The 26458-nt window shown below is 33.0% G+C and overlaps 3 protein-coding genes across 5 annotated transcripts; 2 read left to right on the plus strand and 1 right to left on the minus strand.

Moving 5' to 3' along the window:
* The first annotated feature begins 1846 nt into the window (after positions 1-1846).
* LOC136217465 (pyridoxine/pyridoxamine 5'-phosphate oxidase 2) lies at positions 1847-12680 on the plus strand. 3 transcript variants are annotated; one of them, XM_066004067.1, is made up of 7 exons: positions 1847-2045; positions 2127-2176; positions 2251-2308; positions 2593-2625; positions 2780-2875; positions 7796-7866; positions 12162-12680. In XM_066004067.1, the coding sequence occupies exons 1-7, from the start codon at positions 1950-1952 to the stop codon at positions 12277-12279; spliced, it is 522 nt and encodes a 173-aa protein (XP_065860139.1). In that variant the 5' UTR covers positions 1847-1949; the 3' UTR covers positions 12280-12680. The 3 variants fall into 3 exon arrangements, with proteins under 3 accessions (XP_065860139.1, XP_065860138.1, XP_065860137.1); XM_066004066.1 differs by lacking the exon at positions 12162-12680 and adding an exon at positions 9965-12150; XM_066004065.1 differs by lacking the exons at positions 7796-7866; positions 12162-12680 and adding exons at positions 5674-5841; positions 5916-6137.
* Positions 12681-12838: 158 nt separating this feature from the next.
* Positions 12839-17616, minus strand: LOC136217464 (laccase-6). Its single transcript, XM_066004064.1, has 6 exons — positions 17170-17616; positions 16124-16275; positions 15788-16032; positions 15106-15234; positions 13785-14729; positions 12839-13164 (listed from the first exon to the last, which is right to left on the minus strand). The coding sequence occupies exons 1-6, from the start codon at positions 17287-17289 to the stop codon at positions 13034-13036; spliced, it is 1722 nt and encodes a 573-aa protein (XP_065860136.1). The 5' UTR covers positions 17290-17616; the 3' UTR covers positions 12839-13033.
* Positions 17617-24138: 6522 nt separating this feature from the next.
* LOC136216762 (cytokinin riboside 5'-monophosphate phosphoribohydrolase LOG7-like) lies at positions 24139-24888 on the plus strand. The gene is made up of 4 exons (XM_066003326.1): positions 24139-24327; positions 24406-24503; positions 24587-24617; positions 24697-24888. The coding sequence occupies exons 1-4, from the start codon at positions 24205-24207 to the stop codon at positions 24886-24888; spliced, it is 444 nt and encodes a 147-aa protein (XP_065859398.1). The 5' UTR covers positions 24139-24204.
* Positions 24889-26458: the final 1570 nt, after the last annotated feature.

Below are 26458 nucleotides of genomic sequence, written 5' to 3' on the forward strand. Positions count from 1 at the left end.
TTAAAGGATATATCAACTCTTCATATCCATTCATATGTGCTCTCTTCTATCTTAATTCATTTTAGCGATAACATATTAAAATAGTCTCAGGATGTTTAATAGAAAGAGCTGATTTAGGCTTTACGTACAAAAAAAAAAATATAATTTCAGTCTTAATATTTATAAAAAAAAAAACATAATTAAAAATTTCATTGATATTAATTAACACATTCTAAATTAAGATCTTCATCACTTTTAGATTTCAAATATTTTCTTCACTACTTATTATGTCTTCAATTTTAAACCGAAAGAGTTTAATGGTGAAAGAGTTTGATTGCTTGTCCATTTCCTCTCAGAGTTACAAATATATATACTGATATACAAGCATGATTGTAGCCTACTAATTAGCCTGTTAAGTAGCTAACTAATAATCAAATTGTAGCTTATTAATTGGCTAACAAATAATCAAAATATAAACTTTCCATGATTACAAAGTAGACTAATTCTCATAATCCAATACACCCCTCAATCGAAAGCAGGTGGAGGACAGATGCTACGATTGGCTCAAAAATCTTCAAACTAAACTAAAGGGAGACCCCTTGGTGAAGATGTCCGCAATTTGGCACTGAAACAAAACATGAAGAACATGAACATGGCCCTTAGCCACTTTATCGCGAACAAAATGTATATCCGTCTCAATATGTTTAGTCCGCTAATGATGGATAAGGTTTTCGGATAAATAAATAGCACTAATATTATCACAATAGACCAAAGTTGCCTTCGAAAGAGGACACTGAAGTTCCAACAACAGATTTCGAAGCTAGAAAGTTTCAAAAACAACATTGTTGGCCCAATGGTACTCGGCCTGTGCACTTGACCGAGAGAGAGAGAGAGAGAGTAGGTTATCGCTTGGATGACCAAGAGACCAAATTATCATCCAGAAAAACACAATATCCGGAGGTGGATCTTCAAGTGTGAGGACAACCACCCCAATTTGCATTAGTATAGGAGACCAAAGTGTGACCAAAGGAACATGACAAATGGAGCTCATAAGAAAGAGTGCCCTGAACATAGTGCACAATGCACTTGAGAGCTTGCATGTGATCATCCATAGGATTATACATGAATAGACAAATTTACTTATTTTATGTCTTTTTCTCGTAACTGTTATGATGTGTAATGACAGATCAGTAGCTATCCGTTTTGACGTATCCCTTATGTGGATGGATAGGTCCACACCAGTTTTTTCATCCGCCTTAACGTATCCCTTACGTGGAAGAGATACGACCATACTAGCCTTTCCGTCTGTCTTGATGAATATGTCCACACCAGCTCCTTTGCTTTATGTATTATTTCCATACTACTCCTTGGATAACATTTCGGATGTTATCAATGACTAATTATGATTTTTTGACTTTTTACATAAAAATCATAAATAGGTATAAAATTACAATTAAATCATACTACTAATATTAATTCGAAATATGCCACTTATATATATATATATATATATATATATATCATAAATAAAATCTGATTTTACACTATAATTTAAAGTTGATCCCAATTCATAAATCTTAAATCTTAAAAAATATATTCTAGACTCATAATTTATAAATTTTAATCCTTAAAATATATGAAAAATAATGATTTACTTAGTTTAACATAATTCAAATTATTACTTGACATAATTGTAGATAATTTAAAAAAAACAAATGAGTTTTAAGGTAGATTTTCCATGATATGTTACTTAGAAAGCCCCAAATTATTGGTGAAATGGGCCAAAATCCACCTGGGTTTTGATGGGCCAAGATCTCCATTATAATTTGAAAATTAAGCCACTGATAATTTCTTTTGGTGGGTGAAAAGTGAAAACTCTTTGATAATTGACACAGTAAAACTGTAAAAACCGAAACCAAGCAACTCAGCAGAGATAGAGCTCTCGGAGCAGGAATGGAAGTAACAAAAAGATGGGTGCAGTAACTGCAGCAACTCCATGGAAGCAGCTTCTCCTAAGCGCACTAGAATCGAATTCCCGCCTCAAGCATTCAACCTTCTTCCAGTTGGTAGGGCTTTTTCTCCATCTGTCTTTATTTTATTCTAAGTGCGTCTTCTTTTTGTGTAACGTGTTGGTGTTTGGGTTTCAGGCTACAGTTGGATCTGACGGCAGACCTTCCAATCGCACCGTTGTTTTCAGGTACTCCATCTATCGGCATACACATTGCTGCGTGAATTTTTCGGGGATATGAGAATTGAGAAGTTGTTTTGCAGGGGCTTTGAAGAAAATACTGGCAAGATCCAGATTAACACGGATTACAGAACCCGAAAGGTGAAGTTTTTTTTTTTTTTTTTAACATTTTCTAGTCATCTTTGGAGAGGGACGTCTAATTCTTTTTGCTGGAAATTATTTTGAAGTTTTAGGAATTTTTTTATGATTATTTTTTTTAGACTTCAATTTGAATATTGGCCATTTTGCGCACGCGAACCATGGAAGGAAAGCATTCTCTTGAATTCATATCCCATGTAGTTCTGAACGACTGTATCAACTGTCTAATTATATACAAATTTTAATAAGCTCATGATTTTTTATTTGAATTTTGGTTTGATATGCAGATTGATGAACTTAAGCAATGTCCATTTGCTGAGGTAATTATAGAACTACTTTTATTTATTTATTGATTTATTATTTTATCCCGGTTCTTTTGTCTAGGTCTGTTTCACCTTATGAGGTTGTCTCACAATCAGTTCCTTACTCTTTTGCCTTACAGTTTAAGTATTTAACTTAATTTTACTTTTCTAGATTTGTTGGTATTTTACTGACTCTTGGGAGCAATTCCGAATCAATGGAAGGGTTGATATTATTGATGGGGAACATCCTGATCCCTTGAAGCTTCAGGTACATGTGAACTTTGGGCATAGTATCTGTTCCTTGTTTTGTTTTTGTTCTACAATGATCTATAAACATCCCATAGGGCTGCAATGTTTCATCGTGCTTTCAGTGGAAATTTGATCCTCTAAAAGTATTTGGATTTGCAATTTGCTTTCTTCCCTTTTTTCCTGAACTGTCAAGTCTGTAATTTGTCATTGTTGGATTGCAAGAAACGTGACAAAAGGTTGATATTAGTCAGAACCACATTAGAAATGCTACTAAAGGTTCATGTTACATAGGTCCGCTTCTGAATGTAATTATTGTAGCTTGCATAAAATCAGAATTTTGTGCTCCACAAGATTTATAAAGAACAATTGAAATAAAAACAGGATAATCACACAACTTGCCAACTTGGATGTTAGTGTTGATTAAGATTTGGAGTGGTGCAGTGGTGACCAGAACTAAATATAGAAACCATATTTCGAGGAGCCAATGGTTTTAATTAGAGATCCTGATATGATGGATAGCTACACTCCAAAAACTAGCCCAGCTGGAAGCAACCTCTTCTGGAGATTCTGAATTCATATAAACCTCACACTGGAAGCCTACTAAGTTTAAACGGATATGGAAATGGAAACTGGGAAATGATATTTGTAAAAAGTATAGGAAATGGGAACATGGGGAAACGTATAAATAGTAAAAATATATAGATATATGTATAAATTTTTAAAATTACAAAAAATGTATGTTTAATTTTCATATATACATACATACATAAAAATTACATACAAGTCACACAATAGGGGGAAGAGAAGAATTTTTTTTTTCCCATCATGAAAGTATGTAGAAGATGATCCAGAAAATATTAGAGATTTTCTCAACATGTGATTAGCATTGATCCACTTCAAAAACACACATTACATCTAAGAAACGGGTTTCAAATTTTTTTAAATTACAGAAACGGCCTCCGAAACGTTTCGTACAAGTTTCCAAAAGTTTCGGTTCCCGAAACAAATGCGGAAACATGAAATGCTTTAAAACCAAAGTTTCCGTGCAACATAGTTGGAATCTAATAGTTTCAGTGAGGAATTCACTTCCTAATCTTTGCAGTTTCAATGCTCACATGGTCTCGCTGTATGCGATAGCCTTTTACCAGCTCCAGGTGAACAGCTATGATGCACGGAAACGGAAAACGAAACGGAAACGGATACCGGGAAACGTTATTTCTAAGAAAAATTAGCTAGAAAACGGTAATGGAAACGGAAAAGAAACGGAAACGGAAACGGATACGAAATGCGGAAACGCTAATGAAAAAGAGTTTCCGTGCAACATAGGTGAACAGTGTAATGTTCCTATCACCCAAAATGAATGCATAATGTATGGTTCCGAGCCAATACAAGTTTTAACAGAACCATACTGTAAAAGCTAGCTATTGAAGTTGGAGAGTCCTTGATGGAATCTTGTGAATTCAATATGAAATTTAGTCCCATAATTTTCAGTTTAGCACGTCAGACATCACCAAGAATAGCTTTGCAAGTACTTGTGACTAATGAAAAGGATAACTTTGCTTGGGATTTTGATTTTGGCAGCATTGCATGAGAAGAGGCTTAGGGCATCAGAATATTTAATGTCTTGCGTCTTATCTTACTAATTCCTCAAGAATTGGTAGTGAAACAAACATAGTAGGAAATTGTCAGCAATTTTCACATTCTTGCATTACTCTTCATCCTCAATAGATAGTATCTTCTTACTTGGTGCTTTAGAATGCACCCGTTCATCCTCATCGTCTTTTACATGCTGGAAATCTGTTGAAAATGAAATGTACACTAAGTCTGCCTCATCATTTGAATTAGATTAATGCACATTTTGCCTCAGAAATATTCTAGAAATTTGTTCTTCTTTTATTAAAACTGAATCATGCATCGACCATATGGATAATCCATAAATAAATTCAAGGAAGACTTATTATAAATAAAAATCCAACATGGTAGAGTGTAATCAATTACCCCAAACTAGGTTACATCCCTAACCATAGCTTGGGGATTGAGCTACTCATATTGGAAATGAATATGAAAGAAATAATTGAAGTTAAATATGAAAACATAAGAATAAGGAGAACAATGAACTACTCTTAGAAGATTGAAGAGAATTCCGTTGAAAATCCCTTCAGGTTGGTGTTCTTGCTCCCAAACTTGGTGGTTTTTCTCTAAAAGAATGAATCAATGGAACATTAGTCATATTCTTCCTTTTGTCTCACTTGTATAACTCTTAGTTTAGAAGTTTCAACTTATTTGAGCCTTTTCCAGTGTCAGAGCCAGCCCAAGTTGAGAACGATCGTAGAACTGGTTTTGAAATTGGAAAAAAATGCAAACTTCTCTGAAGACAACCAATTCCTGGTTTTAAAACGGTTTTGAGAACTTTTGCTTAACCGGCCCCAGTTGTCACAAATGGTTGATGGCCCATTCTGTCTAAAAACACTTGATTTCTTCACTTTATCTGCTCCAGTTCCCTCAAAATTAGCCATCAAGGTCCTAACATGAAGTATAGCAAAAAGGAAGTAAAATATTTATAAATTAGTGCAATATATAACATTAAAAGGCTCTCAATTGAAGGACTATTACGTGCATAAAATGCACTTATTAGAGAGCCAGCCTGCTAGAACATGAGCAAGCCTGGTTAGTTGATCTTGTAACAAAGGAAAGCATGTGCCACTGGTACACTTTTGACAAGATATGGCAACCTGCAGTACCTATACCCATGTGTTGACTTATCGGCAATCAGGGTTTTCTGGCTTACTTGAGTTATTTTTCAAATCAATGGTGCAGCTAAGAGAGAAATCTTGGTTTGCTAGTTCTACAAAGTCAAGACTGCAATACCTGGGTCCTAATCCTGGTCTTCCTTGTTTAACTGAGCAACCTTCTCTGGAGTTCTTCGTGGATCCATCTTCAGGCCCTGTCGCCTCATTTTGCCTGCTAGTTTTTTATCCAGAGCAGGTTAGATGATTCCTCGGTCTTGAAATTTTGCAGTTCACACATTCACTCCCCCCACTAACTTTTGAAATTCACAGGTTGACTACCTGAATTTGAGGAGTAACCAGAGGATGTCTTTTACCTTGAGACGAGGTGTCAATGGAGAAGATTGTTGGAATTCAGAGAGGATTAACCCCTAGACTCTGCATAACAAACGTGGACCAGTAACTGTTATATGCAACTGCAACTGCAACATAAACTAAATAAATTATCAATTAACGCTCCTTTTAAATAAAATATACAAATTTATTCTTTTGCCATTGATAGTGTAGCACCGAGTATCTCTCTTATTTCATTTTCATGAAGCACTTGCAATGCAGATGCATTTTGATCCTCCCACGCAAAGCATCTTACCCAAATGAGTATCCATTTCAATGCTTAGAGGTTACTAGCAAAAAAAAAGGTAACTTCTCTACAATCTTAAAATTTGTTTGTCTATTGAAGTTATGGAATACTCATTTGAGCAAGAGGCTTTCCTGTGGAAGATATTTTGCAATCTTTTCCCAAACTGTTTAGGAATGGAAGGCACTAGTGTATCATATGTATTCTATTTGCGTCTCAGCTACCAGAATTTGTCTGGGTATGATAGGTAGTTGTACCAGCCCTACAAAGAATTACTCCACTTGGCACTTCCTATCTTGTTGATAACCTTATGAGTTAGTTGGCTGTTAGCTAAAAATGTTTGGTTTTGTAATCAAGTTTTGTTTGGGTCATTGCACGTCTAATATTTAGGGTGTGATTGAATTAGGGCTGTAATGAGCTTTGTTCTCGAGCTCGAACTCAACATCATGTTCATGAGCTGCTTGCGAGTTTGTCTACAAGCTTTTCTCACAGCTCGTTAATTTTATTCATGTTCGCTTACGAACAGTTTAGTAATTATTTTCATTTGAAATTTCTTTTAACACAAAACTAAAGTTTACATAAAACTACGTTGTTTTACTTTTTCCCCTTTTATAAAAATACTATTATTGAAAAAATAATTGAACCAAGCTTGCTCATGGGCGTATTCATGAACATGATAATTGAGCTTGTTCATGAACATATAACCGAGCCTGCTCACGAAACCGAGTTTCGCCGTACTCAAGCTTGGCTCGTTTATAAATCGAACTGAACATGATCGAGTTGTTACTAAGTTGAATGTTGTGTCATTTATGAGCTGCTCGACTCCTTTACAGTCCTAATTGGATGAAGGTTGAGAGGGGTTTATAAAGGAAAAGTCAGAAAGGTTAATGATAACTCTTATTTGGAAGGAGAGTAATTAGATGGGTAAGGGTATGGAAGGATTTATTAGGAGTCATAAACCCTCCAATATCTTTGAAATTCTTAACCTTTCAAATTCGAGGGTTTAAAAGGATTAAAAATTGATTTTACAAAATGACTCTTGTCCAATTTCTCTAATACTACCTTTTTTTTAAACTCAAATCACGAACGTTTTATTTCTTTCATTTATATGATGAATATTTAAGTAATTTTATTATTTACCATCCCTTCAAAGTAACTATAATATCTACCAATAAGTTAAGGATATTAACCTTATGAACCATACTTTTCTCTGAGTAAGGTTAATTCCTTACTTTTCTACCCTCCCAACCTTCCATCCATAAACCTTGATGAGAAGTCTCCTATTCAAATGCTGTGTTTTTCAGGTATGCTCAGAAAATTAGTTGAGATATGGGGTTAAATTTCTGTTTACTGGCGTAGAAAGTACACTGTCATTCTATATAGAATTATTGTACTGTCAGATGTTGCTGTACTGCAGTATGTACTAGTTTTCAGTTGAGTATGTTAATATTATTTTAATTTCTGTATGGTACAGTTTATTAAGGCTGTAATATTTGAGCATATGCATATCCACCAAAGATTAATATGAACATGAGATTTATTATTATTATATTGAGCCTAAAGATGTTTGGAACAGGTTAAGCACGAAGATGCTCTTTGGGGATCTGATAATGCGAAGTTGGACGTGAAAGGATGTAGTTTTTCAAGGTACGTCTTATCATTTTTTTAACCAAAAAAAATCATTTAATCCATCAATTTCCATAAACAGAAACTTTAAAAATTATGTTCACAAATCAACTATTAGTATTTCAGCTATCACCATCACCAATAGAAACCATAGATGAGAGCAGCTCCACCCATACTATGCTGGCTAGCGTCAAAACCACACAAGCCATCACACCGACTAAAGTCTTAAAGAAATCCAAAAAAATCGTTTGTCCTTTCCAATCTGGATAAGAGGCCGAAATAAAAGAACCATAATTGAATAATTGCTGTTGGGATAAGGATAAATTTGATCCTAAATGTAAATTTGATCCTAAATGTAAATTTGATCCAACGATAAAATGGTACAAAATTTAGCCAAGATCAATTTTAGTCCTATTTAATAGAAATTTCGAACAAATTGGTTTGAAAGTTATTTGATTGTCATATCATATCAAACCTTCCAAACATGTTTATCTATAAATTGAAGCAGTTTCGTATTTTTTTTACTGTTTATTTGTAACTATATTAGTAACACACTAAACATTTTAGACATTTTGACGATTTTTTTTATAATTAACATATGCCACAAACTTAGTATTTTACAGGTTCTTTTGTAACGATATTAGTAACACTAAATATTTTAAATATAATTGATGTTTGTAAGGTCTAATGTGATAATTTTGTATTTTTTTTTGTGACATAGGGTTAAAATTGATCTTGACCGGAAATGTTATGACTAAATTTGTATCATTTCATATGTTAGAATCAAATTTGTACTTCCCAACAAAATATTAGAGTCAAATTTGGCTTTATTGTAATTGCTGTTCTACAAGTGGATACAATTTACAAATCCAAATTTTCACATTCACGAATTCACTATATTTGCTCCTAGTTACTAAAAGGTTCTCTCCTTTTTTTGGGTAATCCTACTAAGATTCTCCCTGTGGCCTCAAATTGTCCAGCTCTAACTCAATTTTTGCAAGCCATCATTGATGGTCATGTAGAGGTGTCTATCTTTATTGTAGTTATATTACTTTATCTATAAAAAGTCCAAAAACAATAATCCCATCAAACTGGTCGCGTCAGTTAAATTGTAAATAGTGTCATATCAAAATTTGTCATCCCTCTAAAAAATAATGTAGGAAGAGACAATTTGGAGAAAATCCAAATATTATGTTCACATGTTTTGCGTTACCCGCATATTAGTTGATCCAAGAAGCAAGAATTTTGCATGTTTTAGATGTCGGAATAGGTTTGAGGTTGAAACGCCTTCAAGCTCAATAGAATATTGGATTTTTTTGTTAAATTGTCCAACACGCGTTGAACACATTATAGTAGAAAGTTCCGTTAATGATATCTCTAATTAACTCAACTTACCAACAATAGACTCTCAATTATACTATTTATGACATTAACAAAGATTGATGGTGATATTTTTTTGTGTACCTAATACCATTTAAACAATTAAAATCAATTATTTTCCTGAAACTCAGTTGTTAAATCAAGGAACATCATTTATCATATACCCTATCAGCATTGATGATTCCTACTATTGAAATAGATACAAGTCGAGGAGGAAGATTAGATGAGACACCATCATATTATTAGTAGAAAAACAAAACAAAAAGAATAGGTGGGTTAAGTTATATAGAAAAGGAAATTAAGGTTGACCTATGAAATTAAATGGGCCGACCTTCATACTCTAACTTTGGTTTGCACCAACCCATCTGATTTATTAGTAGATAAACAAAACAAAAAGAATAGGCTAACCGGCACGTACGCCCTCCAAATTTAGGGAGCATTTGTGTGTTAGAGATAATAATAAAAATTATACCTAAACCTTACCTATGAGATTATTCCTACAGTCAGCTAGCAGATGATTCTTTTAACTCTTATCCTTCTTATCTTATCTCAGTGCTGTAATTGACATTGATATTTGTTGATGCATTACTGTCAGCGGGTTGCACCCTTTGTTCAAATAAAAATAGTAATAATAGGGTATTGGATCTAACAGATAGTCGCCCTTATGATTTATGAATGAAGTAAAATGCAAGCTAATAAACAACATCACTCCTTTGAATGTGTAACCAACTATCTACAGCATGCAAGCCAGCAAGTCAAGAGCCAAAAGGGTCAAATTTTACATAAATGTATACGATCCTTTGAAAGGTGGATATCACCCCACCTTTTTGGGTGCCAGACCCAACAATATAGAGACAAATGAAATAGCAAGGAGGTGATGTTTTGGAGCAATTATAGTGGTTGTAAAATAGGATCATCTTGCAAATAAGAAAAGTAGAAAGAGACTCTAATCATTAGAGATTAAATTCGCTCTCCCACAATAACCATATGAATGAATTTGCAACTTAGCCGTATTATTATTAAGGGAAGTTGTGGAATAATCTTTTGAGGTCTTCTGTTGCGTTATTATTATTGTTGACTTTTGATTCCATTATTGTAGGATGTATTCTTATTTTCTATATATGGTTACTATTAAATTCAAATACGGGATAATAATTATTTTTTAAGATTATTTTTAATAATTAAAATTTTAATAATTATTATATTGTAATTGAAATAAATTTTGGATTTTATATTAAAAAAAAAGGATTGGGGGACGCATTAAGTGGGAAGCCTTAGGTTGGCTCCCCCTATAGTCACCACAGTGATGTACAGGTGAGAAGACGTGATTCGTGGGCCCCACCTTGTTGTTTGCAATTTTTCAAGAAAGAAAAAACAGTAATATTTTTTTATTCAATTAATATAAAACTCAATATATACTTAACAACGATAATATATATACGCAATAGGCTCGCTCTTAAGGATGTGGCTCGAATAGCCACAAGTTATTGAGTTGAGGAAGTGCGTTGCCTGAAAGGCTCCTGACCTTATGGTGTGTGCCAGTGATCTCATACCTCCCAATGCTTGTGTGATATATGAGGCACACCTTCATCAGAGCCTACGAGTTCTTATGCTGCCTTTCTTTAACGAAGTTATTCAAGAACTGCAGTTGGCCTTCTCACAACTTACTCTCACTACAAAGGCTTCTTATCTAATGACATAAAGGTCCATGAGTGGAGTGATAAGTGTTTAGTGCGGAGAGATTCTCCCTTTCCCTTTCCAACTTGTTGGAACAAGAACCCCAAGAGCGTCACAGTCCAACATCCTGTGAGGTGCTCACTGGAGCTTAACATGGCTGTTTATAATTGGTTGATAAACTATCATGGGAGACCAGCTCCTTCCATCGACATTGTAACTGAGTTCGTTCATGAATTTTTTGGGGAGTTGAACTGGGTATGAATGGGATGGAGGTTCCCTCAGATTGAGGGCTTGAACGTGGGGCATGTTCGTGATGTCTTGCGAAGACAGGGGTTCCCTGTGGAGAGAGTAAGGTTGTTTGAGCTAGTGTAGGTCGATCTAAAGAGATATACCCTAGAACAATGGAGTAGGGCTCCCCTCTTTGAGACCAAAGGGCATCAGCTTGTAGCAGAAGGTGCCCATATGGGTGGTGAAGGTTGTTTTCTCTTCGTCATGCGGGTTCACTAGAATTTGATGATATCCTGATATGTAACCAATGATAGATAACACCTAGCATCCTGCCATTTGGTCGATCAACTGATTGTTGGGGCACGTCTTATTAAGGTTGATGAAGTCCACACACATTTTGTAGGCCCCGTTCAACTTCTTTACCAAGACCATATTTGCTAGCCACGCAGGGTAGTTTACTTCCCTGATGAACCCTGCGTCTATCAGTTTTTTTTCACTTATTTTTTAGTGGTTTCCTGTTTATCCTTTGCATGATTTCTTATTTCTGTTGGATGGAGGGTCCTTTCTTGGTCCACATTTAGGTTGTGGGTCATATGCTCTGGGGATATCCCTTTGATGTCCGTGGGGTCCCAGGCGAACACGTCCTCAAACCCTTGCAAGGGTGTTTGCAGGTCCTTCAAGGAATCTTGTTGTTGTCTGCCCATTTTCATCTATCAATCTTCCTCGATTTGGAATGTCTATGTACCCTCTAATGGTTGGGGCTCGTAGCTCTCATCTTATCGGGTGCCTACAAGGTCTCAATTACCAAAGTCTGCTTTTGGGCTAATGATGTCCAATGCATCTTATCAGCTTCCCTCTTGTCACCCATTACTATGATGACAACATCATCCTAGGGAATAGGCATAGTGAGCTTCTGTATAATTGATGATTGCGTCGACTTCGACCAGTAGTAGCTTGCCTATGATGGTATTATATTCTAATGCTATGTCTGCCACTACAAATTTGGCTTTGACTGCTCGCTTCCACTTAAGGTCCTTGAAGATAATATGGAGCTATATTGTTCATATGACGAGAACCTTGATGTCGGCGAGCCTGACAAGTGGATATGTATTTCTTCGCAAGTGTATGTGGTGTATCTTCAACTGCTAGAGTGCTCGCGTCTCTCTTAACTTGATGGCTCTCCATTAATGATTTTGTGTTTCTTCATCAACTTGATTTTTTCATCAGAAAGGTAATTTGTGTAGACTTGTTTAAACTTGAAATCATTTATTCTATCAATTAAGTGTAGCCAACTCAAGCCCGAGACACTCTACAATACTCATGGAATAATGCACTCTGTGAATAAAAAAAGGAAGCATACAATCTCATTAAAAGATGATTGATGTTAAGAATTAAAATATACAAATGACATCAATTGATTGGTAGAGTATATTACTTCAAGATATAGTAGAATTTATCAATATAACTCTGTAACGGATCTAGGACTCACGACTAGAGGGTGCTCCAATACCTAAAGATACTTAATTGAATTTTGTTGGGGGGCATTTAGTCTTAAAAAAAAAAAAAAAAAAAAAAACTTACGTCTAGATTCAATACAGTTTTTGACTACTTGATTACTCTAGATATGATATCTTCAATTCTCAACACCCAATTATCAAAATGATAAAAGGAAATGAAGTATAGTATGACTTTAGTTTTGTAGTAGAAATGAAGGAAAAGAAGGAATTTTATTAATTCAATCTTGACTAGGTTACACTCACAATTAGGTGATGAGAAAGAAACCGAAAAAGCAGATAGTAATATGAAACACTTGCTTGAAAAGAATACTTGGAATTAAATTTGCAACCCACGAATGCATGCCAATATTTATTGAGAAATTAAGAGCCAATGCCAAAGGTTCTTTCTAGCACCGGGGCAGATCTGCCGGAGGATGGGGCAGTGTCTCCAAATGGCCTTTCCCATTCTTCACTATTAATGCTGTAGCTAATCCCCATGATTGGTGCACGTCCAAGTGACAATGCATAAACCAAACCCCTGTAACAATACCTCTATCAAATTTAAAAACAAAAAAAAAAAAACAAAAAAACAAAAAAACCTTCTTCACTTAACAAAAAGCAACAATCATCCAAGTTACTGATCATTCCGATTTTGATAGATTGAACCTCTGATTTTTTATTTCGATATATCAGTCTTTTAGCAGGTAAAAATTATATTTAGTAAATTAGTTAGCTATAAACATCTAAGTGTTACTCATATTATATAAACTTATTTTATATGCATTTGAAATTATATTTTTTTTTTAATGATTCAAAATGAAGTTTTTTACCACGTGTAAAATTGGCCCCCCTAACCAAACATTCCTGTATTCGCCACTGGTTATCAAGACCTTTATATATATATATATATATATAATTAAAAGGTTTTAAACAGTATTGATCATTTATCTATCCAAAATGTTGGTCTTCATCATGTCCTATCATTTAGAAATATTTGTCTCATGACATGTTCAAAATGTTCGGTTAGAAATTTCGATCGGCATGTTTCATAAATTACTAGTCGAGATTTCATCAATTTTAATAGGTAACGAGACAAACATTACCCAATAATAAAGAAAAAAAAAATAGTGGTTTAATTCAAATTAGGACTTTAGTTACCTGGATTGTCAGCCACAAAACGGATAGCTGCCCATCCACCAACCGGAACTCCAATAGTATTCATATATGGCGGATCAACCAAATTGAAGCTTGCAAATTGTGGGTTATAATCACCCGACCCGTAACCCACAACATAAAAGCTATATCCATGTAGATGAATTGGATGATTTTCAGTTGAAATAATTCCAGTATCCTGCAATATAATCTGCACCCTACTCCCATACTCAAGCACCTTAATCCTACTCCCATTCATCGAATTAGTATCCTTGGGAGGATTATTTGGTGCCCCATTTACAAAGTCATAAAACTTAAGGGGTGCCCCAGGAAAATCATCACTAAAATACCCTTCAATTCCTCTATAATAAGCTTCCAAAACCGACACTTTTGGCTTAATAAAACTCACATTGTTCATTGAAGCAGCCATGGTTCCATTATTCATTCCTTGACAATCTTTTTTGGGGTTTTTGGACCGACACTTGTTTACATTAACTGATATTGTCACAAATAGGTTAGAGTCAATCTCTTTCGGAACTTTTGAGGTTGTGTTTAGTCCTTTTAATCCATCCATAACTGTCCTAACGGCTAGATTATCATTAAAGTTTGGTAATCTAGCTGGTAATGAAAAGCTATTTGGGATTGCACCTAAGTAATTGAAGTATGAAATTGCTGATATGTTTTGGAAAGGAACACCTTGTGCTGACATGTATGGTCCCATTGCCATTGAGTATTTTCCGATGGCTTGATCGGCGGTGACGAGTACGTTCATCGTTTGTCCGGGTCCGAGCATTACCCGGTCTGTGGTGAATGATTTTGTGTATTCAGCATCTGCTTCTACTATTGTTAATTTGTGATTAGCAATCGTAAAGAAATTTTCCATGTTTAAGCCTGCGTTTATTAGTCTTAACATGTATGTCTTTCCTGGGACCACGTCGATCTTGTATACATCTGCAATTAATTATCATAATCATTTTTAACTAATCTAAGTACAATTATTAAATTAAAAATGACAAATAAGGTAAAGATTTTTTAATTATTAAAATTGTTTTGAGCCCAAAAGCATCACTTTCATATCAATGAATAAGTCAGACTTGTTATTATAAGAATAAATCTATTGATTAGGTATATATGCTTCAAAGTATGTCAAATAATAGAAAATGCTAAATGATTTCAGTGATAACGGTCTCAAATCGTTTAAGTTAGAAATATCGGGTTTAATTCTAGTACGCAATACATTTAATTAAGAGAGAAAACTTTAAAAATGTATAGCAACTTCGAACCGATTAATTAAGACTAATTAAAAAGAAAGTTATAGATGATATACCATTAGCAGAGCAATTATAGTTAGGGCCAGGATGACCGTTGATGGTATAAGCATCTGATGGTGGAGGAGCGCCCCCGGTTGCTAGCACTCTCCTTTCGAGTTGTACAACATCCTGTAGCCAATACTCTCCTAAAATCCAAAAGGAAAAAAAATCACACAATTGTCAAATGGTTAAATATATAAAAGAGTAATTTTTGTGAAATAAATTAGTTTTTATTTTTATTTTTTATTAAAGGCTGGTTATCGAGAAGGAGTGAAATAAATTAGTTAACATGTATAAAAAAGATTGAAAATTAAGGGTTAAATTGTCTCCTAAACTTAACTTGAGGATCAATTTAAGTCAAAATAAATTGTAGGTATTAAAAAATGCCACATTAGTTAGTATGACTATAACTTTATATTTTTATTCTAATTCTAATTATTAATTAAGTCTATAACTTTGTATTTTAGATGTTTATATAATTTTGTATTTTTATTTAAATTAGCCAGAAATTTAATAATACTATCAAATGACACATTCGACCAATCAAAAGAGATGCATACAATTTCATTGAAGATGATTGATCTAAAAAATTAATGTGTACAAATGATATTAATTGATCGGGCGAGATTGCTTCAAAATTAACATTTGTGAGCATATGATTAGGATTAGTGGTTTTACACATAAGGTTAAGAGACTTACCAAGCATGACAATATGTTCTTCATGAGGGGCAGGAAAAGGGTAAGGGACCCCAGTCCTAGGGAAAACAATAAGGGCACCATAAACAGTACCTCTGAGCCATGAAACATGAGCATGCCAAAAAAAGGTACCCTTTTGCTTAACCATTGTGAACTCATATGTGAAACTCTGTCCTGGTTGTATTGGACATTGTGTTATATATGATGGCCCATCAAACCAGCATGATAATATCTGCCTTACACCGTGCCTAATTCAATATTTCACTAATTAATTTAACCAAAATCATCATTAAGTTAATACTAATTAACTCTGTTTACAAATTAATTAATTAAGATTACCAGTGGATAGTGGCATTGTATGGGGACTGGTTTGTAACTTTGACAATTACTCGGTCACCTTCTTGAGCGTAAACAACTGGTCCTGGATACATGTTGTTTACTGCCACGATTTCTCTTTCTTGGCACAACTTTTTTACGGTCATTGTATGTACCTAAGAGAGCAGGAAAAAAAATAACAACATTTAGTTTATATTCGTCAATCTAATGAAACCGTGATGCTGGAGTGAAAGCATCTGAGCAAAAAAAATCCGATTTTAAAGGATGGTAACGGAAGCACGAATAAATTGAATTCCACGTTAAGCATTAGAAGAAAATTATCGGAGGCCAAAAAATAAAGATTTGAGTCAAACTGGACAATATCCCCATCTTGATTGGTAATTTTAGAGTATACTCATTGTTACACTATTGGAGGATACAGTTTGACTACAAGCCTTATAAATAATTAATAATGTATATGACATATTGTTAATAAAATCATCAATCAATTTTCAAGTCAATTGATGTTTTCGTGGTTAATTACTAAAATAATTTCTTCAGTTAGGGTGGATTTCAAACTATGTCTAGGAGTGCAGTAATTTTGAGTCACCTTACTTGTCACAAAGGCAGATTAAATCTGAGAAATTTTAGAATATTCCCCGAATATATAGTTACAAAAAAAATTGTACTTTCCCATTATACCCTAAACAACTATAGCATCAACTCTTTTACCCATTTTTAAGAAGCAACATACTGAATGTTCGAAAAAAATTAGGGTACTCCCAGAGTAATACTCTCAATCAATCAATTCATGATATATATATATATTCTTTACACTAATCATGTCCATATAGTGGTATTCAAAATGATTTTCATTGGTAGGATGTATTACTCCTAGAGTAATGCAAAATTTCTCGTGAGTTTTCTAATTTTTTTCATTGGATCAACATTTATAATTAATGAAATGCTAAAGTATTAAAATAGTGATAAATGTGGCAAGTAGAGGAGTGAAATGATATGTTTTGCCAAGGAAAATATGATAAACATGTATAATTAAGGAAGAGATGGACCTTAAAATCATAGTATCTGGTTGAACTCCCTTGAGGCCACTTTGCAACAGCATGAGAGTAAGCTATAGAGAAGAAGCTTAATACAAGTATTATTATTGAAGAAATTGCTAACTTTGCCATGTTTTGAGATAGAGAAAACAGAGCTGAAGTTGAGAGTATAGTATAGTATTGGAGTGCAAAGGTGTGGGTTTTAATAGGAAAGAGTGTGATGAGTTTAGGTAAACTTATTCTTATACTTTATTATAAGCTAGCTAGCATGGGAAACAAACAAAGAAATAGCTACTACAACAATTTATGAATTTATTTATATTCACCTTTCATCATTGCTTTAAATTACATATACGGGGCGTTTGGTATTCTACTGGGATAAGGATAAGGATAAAGATTGGGATAGGAATAGGGATAAATGGTTGAGATAGGGATAAAAATATGATAGTCGAGAATTATTATTCAATGTTTGGTATGTGGGATAAAGATAGGGATAAAATAATACATTTTACTATTTTAACTACATAACATTAATTTGAGGGATAAGATGGACTTTTCCATCCTATTAAAATCGCAGGAGTTTATCCCACCTCCTTATACCACCCCCCTCTTGGGTATAGGATTTGAGGGATAAGAGGCTTATCCCTCGTCTGTCTCACTCTTCTATCTCCCAAACAAACACGGGATAACTTATTATGTCGTATTTTTTTATCCCTATCCCACCTCCTAAATCCCTTCTAACAAACACCCCGATATTGATTGCTAATAATAAGGCGTTGGCTAGCTCCTTATTATCCCAACCTTTTGGGCTGAGTTGGATAGTAAGGAAGCAATTGAGCTCCATTATATTTTGAAAAATATTAGATAATAGAAAATTTTATGTTGGAAAATAAAATATTTTTCGGTGTTTGGTTGCAACATTAAAAAACGTAAGGAATTAAAAAAGGTAAGGAATGAAGTAAGGTTGGAAAAGTTTAGGAATTTTTTTTAATTCTTTTGAAAACGTAAAACATTTTCCTCACTTTCTTCATAAATTTTTCTGTTGACTAATCTAAAAAATTTCGTTGACTTATTTTCGTAAGCAAACAAGTATTGAAAAACCATGAAACTATTTTCCAACATAATATTTTTCAGTAAACAAATGAGGTCTAAGAGTTCCATATTGATGTAAATTTGATTTCTATTTATAGGTGAAACGGTATATACACTATTATCGTAAATTATTTTGTGGCTTTGAGATTTAATATACTCCTACTCTTAAAAAAGTACTATAAAAGATAGGGATGAAGTAAAAATTTAATATTAAAGTTCTTGGAAAAGAACCAACTCTATTAGTGTTCATGTTCAAAGCAGTTGAATAGTAACTGTCACGGTTACTAGACAGTGTAATTTCAAATCTTATTTATAAAAAGATTTATAGAACATGAAATTAAAATTTGAAAAATAATAATTCGTTTTTTTTTTTTTGTTAATAAGACTTGAAAACATTACATGAAACTAAATTTGCACTTCTTTAGTAACTATTAGGGCTAAACTTTTAATTAAGCCCTAAAAAAAGTGATTATCATGTACGTTGTGCCCTAAATGTGTGTGAGAGAAACTTTTTCTTTTTAGCCTAATACATCTCCCAACTCCTCAATTTGTCCAAAAATTATAACAAACCTCCTAAATTTCAAAACATTATAACTAATCTCCTTAATTTGCTTATTTGGAACGAATAACTTCTAAATCCAAAAAAAAAAAACATTTAACATAATATTACAACAGAAATAAAAGATGTGAAAAATATCGGTTGCTACATCTAACTAAGATGATGATGCATTAATAAAAATATAAAATAAAATTTCGAAAATCACAAATATTAACCTATTTAACGAGTTATTTATTTCAAATAAACAAATTGAAAGAGTTAATTATAACATTTTGAAGTTTAAAGGTGGAGAAATATTAAACCTTTCCCTGTTTTCTTTTTACAAACATGTTGTTTTTGATTGGGTAGAAAGTAGTAATTGTATATGATCTTTTGGAGTTGAATACTACTGCTAGTATTTAATTTGAGTGGGAAAATAAGGCACACGTATGTCTAAAACTCACACGACAACGGCTACCTGCTCTAACTCATCTGCTGTTTAGATAACAAAAGAAAATAAAATTTAATTTCTGGAAAATACAAATCATATTATTTTCTGTCTTAATTTGTTGACCAGCTTACTGCATTTATATATGTAATGTACTAAAACACTTAACAAGTCAAATTAAAAAATTAAACAACAATTAACATGATTTAAACTCTCAATTATTCAATTATTGTCTCTCTGCTATATGTCAAGAAAGATACAGGAATCAAAATTAAAATAGCAGAAATGGTAATGCTTTTTATGAACATAAATGTTTCTATTCAAATCATAAGTCATGCTTTGGTCTAGCCCCACATCTTCCTCAAGCATGCATCACTTTCCAATTTAACTATATATGTTTTCGGATAAATTGATAAAGAAAAAAAATAATATTTTAATTTTTTTTTTTTTTTTTCTTTTTTTATAGAGTCGAACCAAATATGGGTAACTAAATGATTGTGTTTGTGTAAATTTGGAATGACTTCAATTTTACGATTTCAGGCCACAATCGAAGTGTCAGAATCTACATTCTCTCTTCTCCAACATCAATTTTTCAACCTATATATATATATATATATATATAAAAATGTATTTAATTTAAATGTTACAATAATTATGAGAAGAGTAGTTTGCCTAAAAACAAACTAAAGGTGAAATAAATTAACTAATTTCATTTAATTATTTATTTTTAGGTTTTGCAAGTCATATATATTAACAACTTTAGATTCCCATCAAACCATATATATTGAGTTTAAGTAGAAGCAATCAATTTCCAATTAGATAATCTAATATACCTTTTCATTATATAAATTATTATGAGCTAGTAAGACTTTCAGCTCTCAAGAGTTGACCTCTGCATTTAATTAAACTATACTTCATCTGCACCATAACTAATCTGCTACTATTTTTCTCAGCAGTTGCATTTTCCTAATTTTAATGGTGCCGGCCTAATTAATTCAGTCTTCAATTATAAATTTTGTTCTAAATTACTTACCTAATTTAATTTTTATATAACTGGAAATAGATTCCTGTTTATTTAGCTAATATATATATCAGCGATTTGAACTCACAGATTTTTTTAAGATTGAAATTAGTTAGAAATTAATGGATAGTTCCACATCTAAGTTTAAGTGTGTTATAGATACAAGTTTAAATATGTAATTATATGATGATACTGTTTGGTGAAAAACTTTTAGGAATAAAATTAGAGGTTTGAGCACCAGTCAAACATCTAATAGTGGTGTTTAGTAAAAAAAGGTTTAAAAGAGTTTATTGGATCCAAAAAGCTGGTTTTATAAACTTTTTCGATTAGCTTATTGCTTCCTTTCAAAAAAATGACATTTTTTGAACTGATTACTACCTTTTACTCTTAAATAAAAGTTTGGTCAAAGTACGAAAAAAATGCTCGTGGTTTACCTTATTTGCAAATAAAGATTAATGGTTTAAAAGTTTGCAAATAGAGGTATATGGTATGCTTTATTTATAAAACAAAGTATTTAAAATTAAAGTTTTAAGTAATTGATGACAATTAAGAGCATTTTTTTTATTTTTTTTCAATTACATTTATATATTTACAAAACACCGATCCCAAAATCACATTACACCGATGTAAAATGAACTTAAATATTAATTTAGTTTCGTAAAAACGTTAAATTCCACTATATTATTTATTGTTTCGATTTAGGAAGTTGTTTTTTTTCAGGGGTTGGTTTTGCTGATATGTAAGAATAAATTTTTTTTTAAGATAAAAATGTCTTTGATTGTAATCAGAACTTAACTGTATAATTGTAATATTTTGTTTCATAAATAAAACATACTACAAACCTTTATTTATAAACTTTTAAACTACAGACCTCTATTTGCAAATTGAGCAAACCACAAACATTTTGTTCGTACTTTTCTCTAAAAGTTTTATCATGTCCTTATTTATTATTTTATACAAACAGTATTAATAATCAGTTAAGTTTTACCAAATAAGTTTACGCAGCGAATTAATCAAATTAGCTAACTGAAACGCTAACAACTAACAAGGACCAAGAAGTGAACTAATTGAACTTTAAGAGCAATCATGGCAGACATTCAAAGAAGAAGCTTCTCTATCTGTATATAGTTTATTTATAGAGCGTAATGATTGTTGTTGTGATCATCAGCATTTTTAAATATGTTTTATTTTTTATTTCCTTTTGTTGGGTTGTATGAGTTCAAGTCTGATACATCAAGCTAGGCCTCTACAAAATAGTTAGCCCACCGATCCAATTCAGCCTAGCCCAAATTAGTCCAATATATTTAAGGGTCAGTTACATGAATATCATAATTAAATACAAAATTACAATTAAGTTATATCATCAAACTTAATTCTTAATATGTCATTATTCTCTGTATATTATAATTTTACATCATAATTTAAAAATTCTAGACTCTAATTCATAAATCATAAACCCTAGATAATATATCTTAGATTTCTAATTTATCAATTCTAATCTTTAAAATATATTAATATACTGATTTTACTAGTTTGACATAATCTAAAACTATGACTTGTGTAATTTTCCCTATATTTTAATACCTTCTAGACCAAATTACATATCTTTTTACAACTAAATATCCTCTATTTATTTTTTCTTTTATCATATAGTATTTTTATTTTAAAATATTAGAAAATCATATTTTTAATTATTATTTTATCAAATAATTAATTCATCCAATCTTTTTAAAGATATGTTTATTTATATAAAAACTTTTTATTTAACATTTGTTGGATTTTTTTGACAAGCCTCACACACTAATCAAAATTAAGTATTTTCGTCAATTTTTTTTGTAATTGTCCCCCATTTTCTAATTTATTCATTGCGATTGGATTATTTAATTCAATACGATTTATTTATCCATTCTACTCAAATTACCCAATGAGCCCGTAACTTTTCTAAGAATATTGAATCTTCCTAAATGGTTCTCTATCTTCCCAAATTCCAATTTTATTGTTTTCACTCTGTGCATTGCGGTTTGCAGCTTTGAATATCTGTATACAATTAATATTTATCATTTAGTTAAATTAATGGTTATTTTAATTATTTTTAAATAGAAAATGTAAAAAGATATCTACAGAACAATCAATTATGTATTTTATTAATTGTTTTTTTTTTATGTTTTATGTGTTCTTCTAGGTAATTTGATGCGGACATCAAATGGTGGATGAAGTCGGGTCAAAGGGACAACACACCAAAGTAAAAAGAAGACCCTTTTGATGAAAAACAAAGCCACATGCCGTGTGGATCCAATACTGAGCTCTTGATTCTCATTTTGGAAATTCACACTCTGTGTAAACTTCTTAAATCACTAGTTCTATTTCGGACATAAAGCTCACACGTTGTATGAGTTTTTAAAATGACTTACAAGATCAATCTTGCAGCTCACTCTAGCTCCCTTCTACAACTTTGTCACCCCTTAATTACAACACATGTCATCTCTTATTTACAACTCATGTCGCGCATTTACCTCTACCTCATTGTACCACTTTAAGCTTTATATATGTAGTTATATGTATTTACCTTTTTATGCAATTTCATCTTTAAGTTTGGAGAGGATATAAATTCATCTCTTTCATTTGTAAGACTCAACTTTTATCAATCAAATATCTATTTTCTCTTTGAGTGCTTGTTCAAGGTTCATCCTTTTAACAATGGAGATTTCACAATTTCTACAGGTTTAGCTCGTGAATATTGGGATTAACTCCTAGTTTAGTTAGAGAAGAAGCATCTTTGTTGATTTATGAATAAAAACAACTCGTCCATCACCGATCTGTATCAGTTGGTATCAGATCCGATCATTTTCTTAATCTGAGACTTCTTCGGCAATGGTTCAACAAAGTTTATCACAAGCATTAATCGAATTTGCAGCCAAGAGCCTTAAAGAATGGCAAGCCGAAATCAGAGAGATGGAGTTTGAGCTTGTCGAGACAAGGAGAAAGACAAGAGAAAACATAGAACAAGAACACATGGAAAGGTTACAAAGAGGAACCTGAAGAAGCCAACGATGACACCGCGGAGCTCAACATAGAAGAAATGAAGAAGACCCAATGTTTCCTCCTAATAAGTCATCACATATCTTTCCTACCTTGCACATTCAAGAGGTAAGCCCTACACTATCAATTTCTCATGTTGAAGTTATGGGTAATCACATTACTAATGAGAGGTTGGATGTTTGTGGTGTTGGGTGATTTAGATTCTCATGATGAGTTTGTTGATAATGAAATTGTGAATGAGCATTTGAATTCATGTATAAATGAGGAGGAATGAGTGTTGATATATGGGAACATTGAGGAAGCTCAAGTTGAAAATGGTGCACACTATGTGCTTGATGAAATGCCCCTTAGGCAAACTTTCACTTGTATATTTAAGGAAAGTGAGAGCCTTAATCTTGAAGAAATGGAAATGATTTTGGGCTAATCTCTTTGAGGAGAATGATGAAATCACCTTATGTGTGGAGCTGGGTAAATTACATACATGGTGTACAACCTTTACCCGTAATCATACTTTGGTGTACAACCAAAATTTTGTCACACTAAACTGTACAACCTTTTAGTGACCTCCCACTAAAGTGTACAGCAGGTAAAAATGACCGGTCAATGCTCAGTCAACGCGCCACCTCAGCTTTGACCGGTCAAAAAGTAAAAAAAAATCAACCACTTAATATAAAATTACTTCTATACCCCTATCTCTTCATATCTTCATCTTCTTCCTTCTATTTCTTTCTCTCTCTTCAAATTTGTTTATCTCTCTAACCTCTCTCTTTGAATTTCTTTATCTCTCTAACCTCTCCCTTTGAAAACAGAATTATCAATTTCAATTTCAATTGATATCAGACTTCTCAACAATACAATAACTCCTTTTCCTTTTCGGGTCTCTGTTTGATCAAATACAAAATCCCAATTATGGAAACTCAACACCTACCTTCCATCATTTCCAAATTCAGACGTATCTGTGTTTTCTGCGGCAGCAGCCCCGGCAAAAACCCTAGCTTCCAGCTTTCCGCTCTTCAACTTGCCCATCAACTAGTATAAAACTTCCTCTGTTTTCTCATTAATTGGGGGCTAAATCAACTTAATTAGCTTAACCCCAATCACTAATTACAGGTTGAAAGGAACATTGATCTGGTTTATGGCGGAGGAAGTATCGGTTTAATGGGCCTGGTTTCTCAAGCTGTTTACGACGGCGGCCGCTATGTTTTGGGGTAATTTAATTTAACTGGAGAATTATCTCTCTGTTTTTCTCATAATTGAATTTACATTCTGATTTTTTGATTTTGTTTTGCAGAGTGATACCAAAGACTCTTATGCCCCGAGAGGTAATTAATTTACTAATTAAGAGTTAAATCCGTTTAACCGGAGTTGATTATACGGTGATTAATAAATTGTTATTATCAGATTACCGGAGAGACAGTAGGGAAAGTAAGAGCTGTATCCGGCATGCACCAGCGCAAGGCGGAGATGGCTCGCCAAGCTGATGCTTTTATAGCATTACCAGGTTGTTATGGAACCTTGGAAGAGCTTCTGGAAGTGATCACATGGGCTCAGCTTGGAATCCATGAAAAGCCGGTAATTAGTTATGTTAATTAATTATAAAATTAGAAGAGTTAATTGTAATAATTAAAGTGAGATTAATTTGAGGAAAATGAGTTATTGTATTGTATTCTCAAAGATAGATTAGGGGATTTTAGTGAGAGAGGTTAGAGAGATAAAGAAATTCAAAGAGAGAGGTTAGAGAGATAAAGAAATTCAAAGAGAGAAGTTAGAGAGAGAAACAAATTTGAAGAGAGAGAAAGAAATAGAAGGAAGAAGATGAAGATATGAAGAGATAGGGGTATAGAAGTAATTTTATATTAAGTGGTTGAATTTTTTTGACTTTTTGACTGGTCAAAGCTGAGGTGGCGCGTTGACTGAGAATTTACCGGTCATTTTTACCTGCTGTACACTTTAGTGGGAGGTCACTAAAAGGTTGTACAATTTAGTGTGATAAAATTTTGGTTGTACACCAAAGTGTGATTACGGGTAAAGGTTGTACACCACGTATGTAATTTACCCGTGTGGAGCGTGATGGCTATGGTGATGGGATGGATGTTAGTGGTTCAACCATGTAGGGATGTAGCATGCCATTTAAGTCGGACAACTTGGCAAGTGGATTAACTGGCTGGAACTATGGGAGGAGTGGATGGAAATGAGAGGTCATGGGAAAGAATGGGTTATTAACGAAGTGGGTAACAGATTTGAATATTATCACGAAGAAGATGAACTCAAAGAGAAGATTGATAAGGAGGAGAACCAATCCGAGAATAAGCTAGAAAGAAATGATGAACTTAGCTATTATGAGAGTGAGTTCGAGGATGGGGTTGGAGAGAGAGAGAGAGAGAGAGAGAGAGAGAGAGAGAGAGAGAGAGAGAGAGAGAGAGAGAGAGAGAACGGTTCCGGGAATGAACTAAGTGATGATGGTGAATTTCATCATGATGCAAATGAATATGATTATGATGAAGAAGAGGGAATTGACCATGATGAGAATGAGCATCGGAATATTGAGTGGAACCAAGATAGGGCCGCTTATGAATATGACAAAAATAGGGTCTATCCAGGGCCGATCCTGAGATTTTAGAGGCCCAGGACGAGCTACCAAGTGAGACCCTAATAAACGATATAATAAAAATATTGCATATGAAAAAAACATTTTATATTGCTTTAAGTACCAAATTTCTTATACAAAATGATGTCTGATCATTTCTAGATGCAAAATTCTCAAATTTAATAAATTATGAAATAGTTCTAATATATTTTATGTTTTTCAGGACACAAAGTATAATAACATAAAAATGAAAAACCAAATCTGAAAATCATCTCATTTAACGGGATTTAGGGGCTAAGTTCTTGAAATTTGAAGATTTTGATGCGTTTCTCCCAAATTGCCTATGAAGACCAAGTAAATCAGAATTTGATAGACTTTTTCAAAGACAAAAAAATGCGAATAGAGATTGGAAGTTTCACAATGGGGTGATTAGAGAACAAAATTGATTATATAGCTAATGAATTGAATATGAACTCAAGATGAAAGATAATACCATTTAATATTCTTTGGGATTGGAGTGTGAAGGGGAAGATAAATTAGAAATTTTGTTATGATTGATGAGTGAGAGAGATAATT

This window comes from Euphorbia lathyris, chromosome 2 (genome assembly GCF_963576675.1).
Source record: "Euphorbia lathyris chromosome 2, ddEupLath1.1, whole genome shotgun sequence".
Taxonomy (NCBI): domain Eukaryota; kingdom Viridiplantae; phylum Streptophyta; class Magnoliopsida; order Malpighiales; family Euphorbiaceae; genus Euphorbia; species Euphorbia lathyris.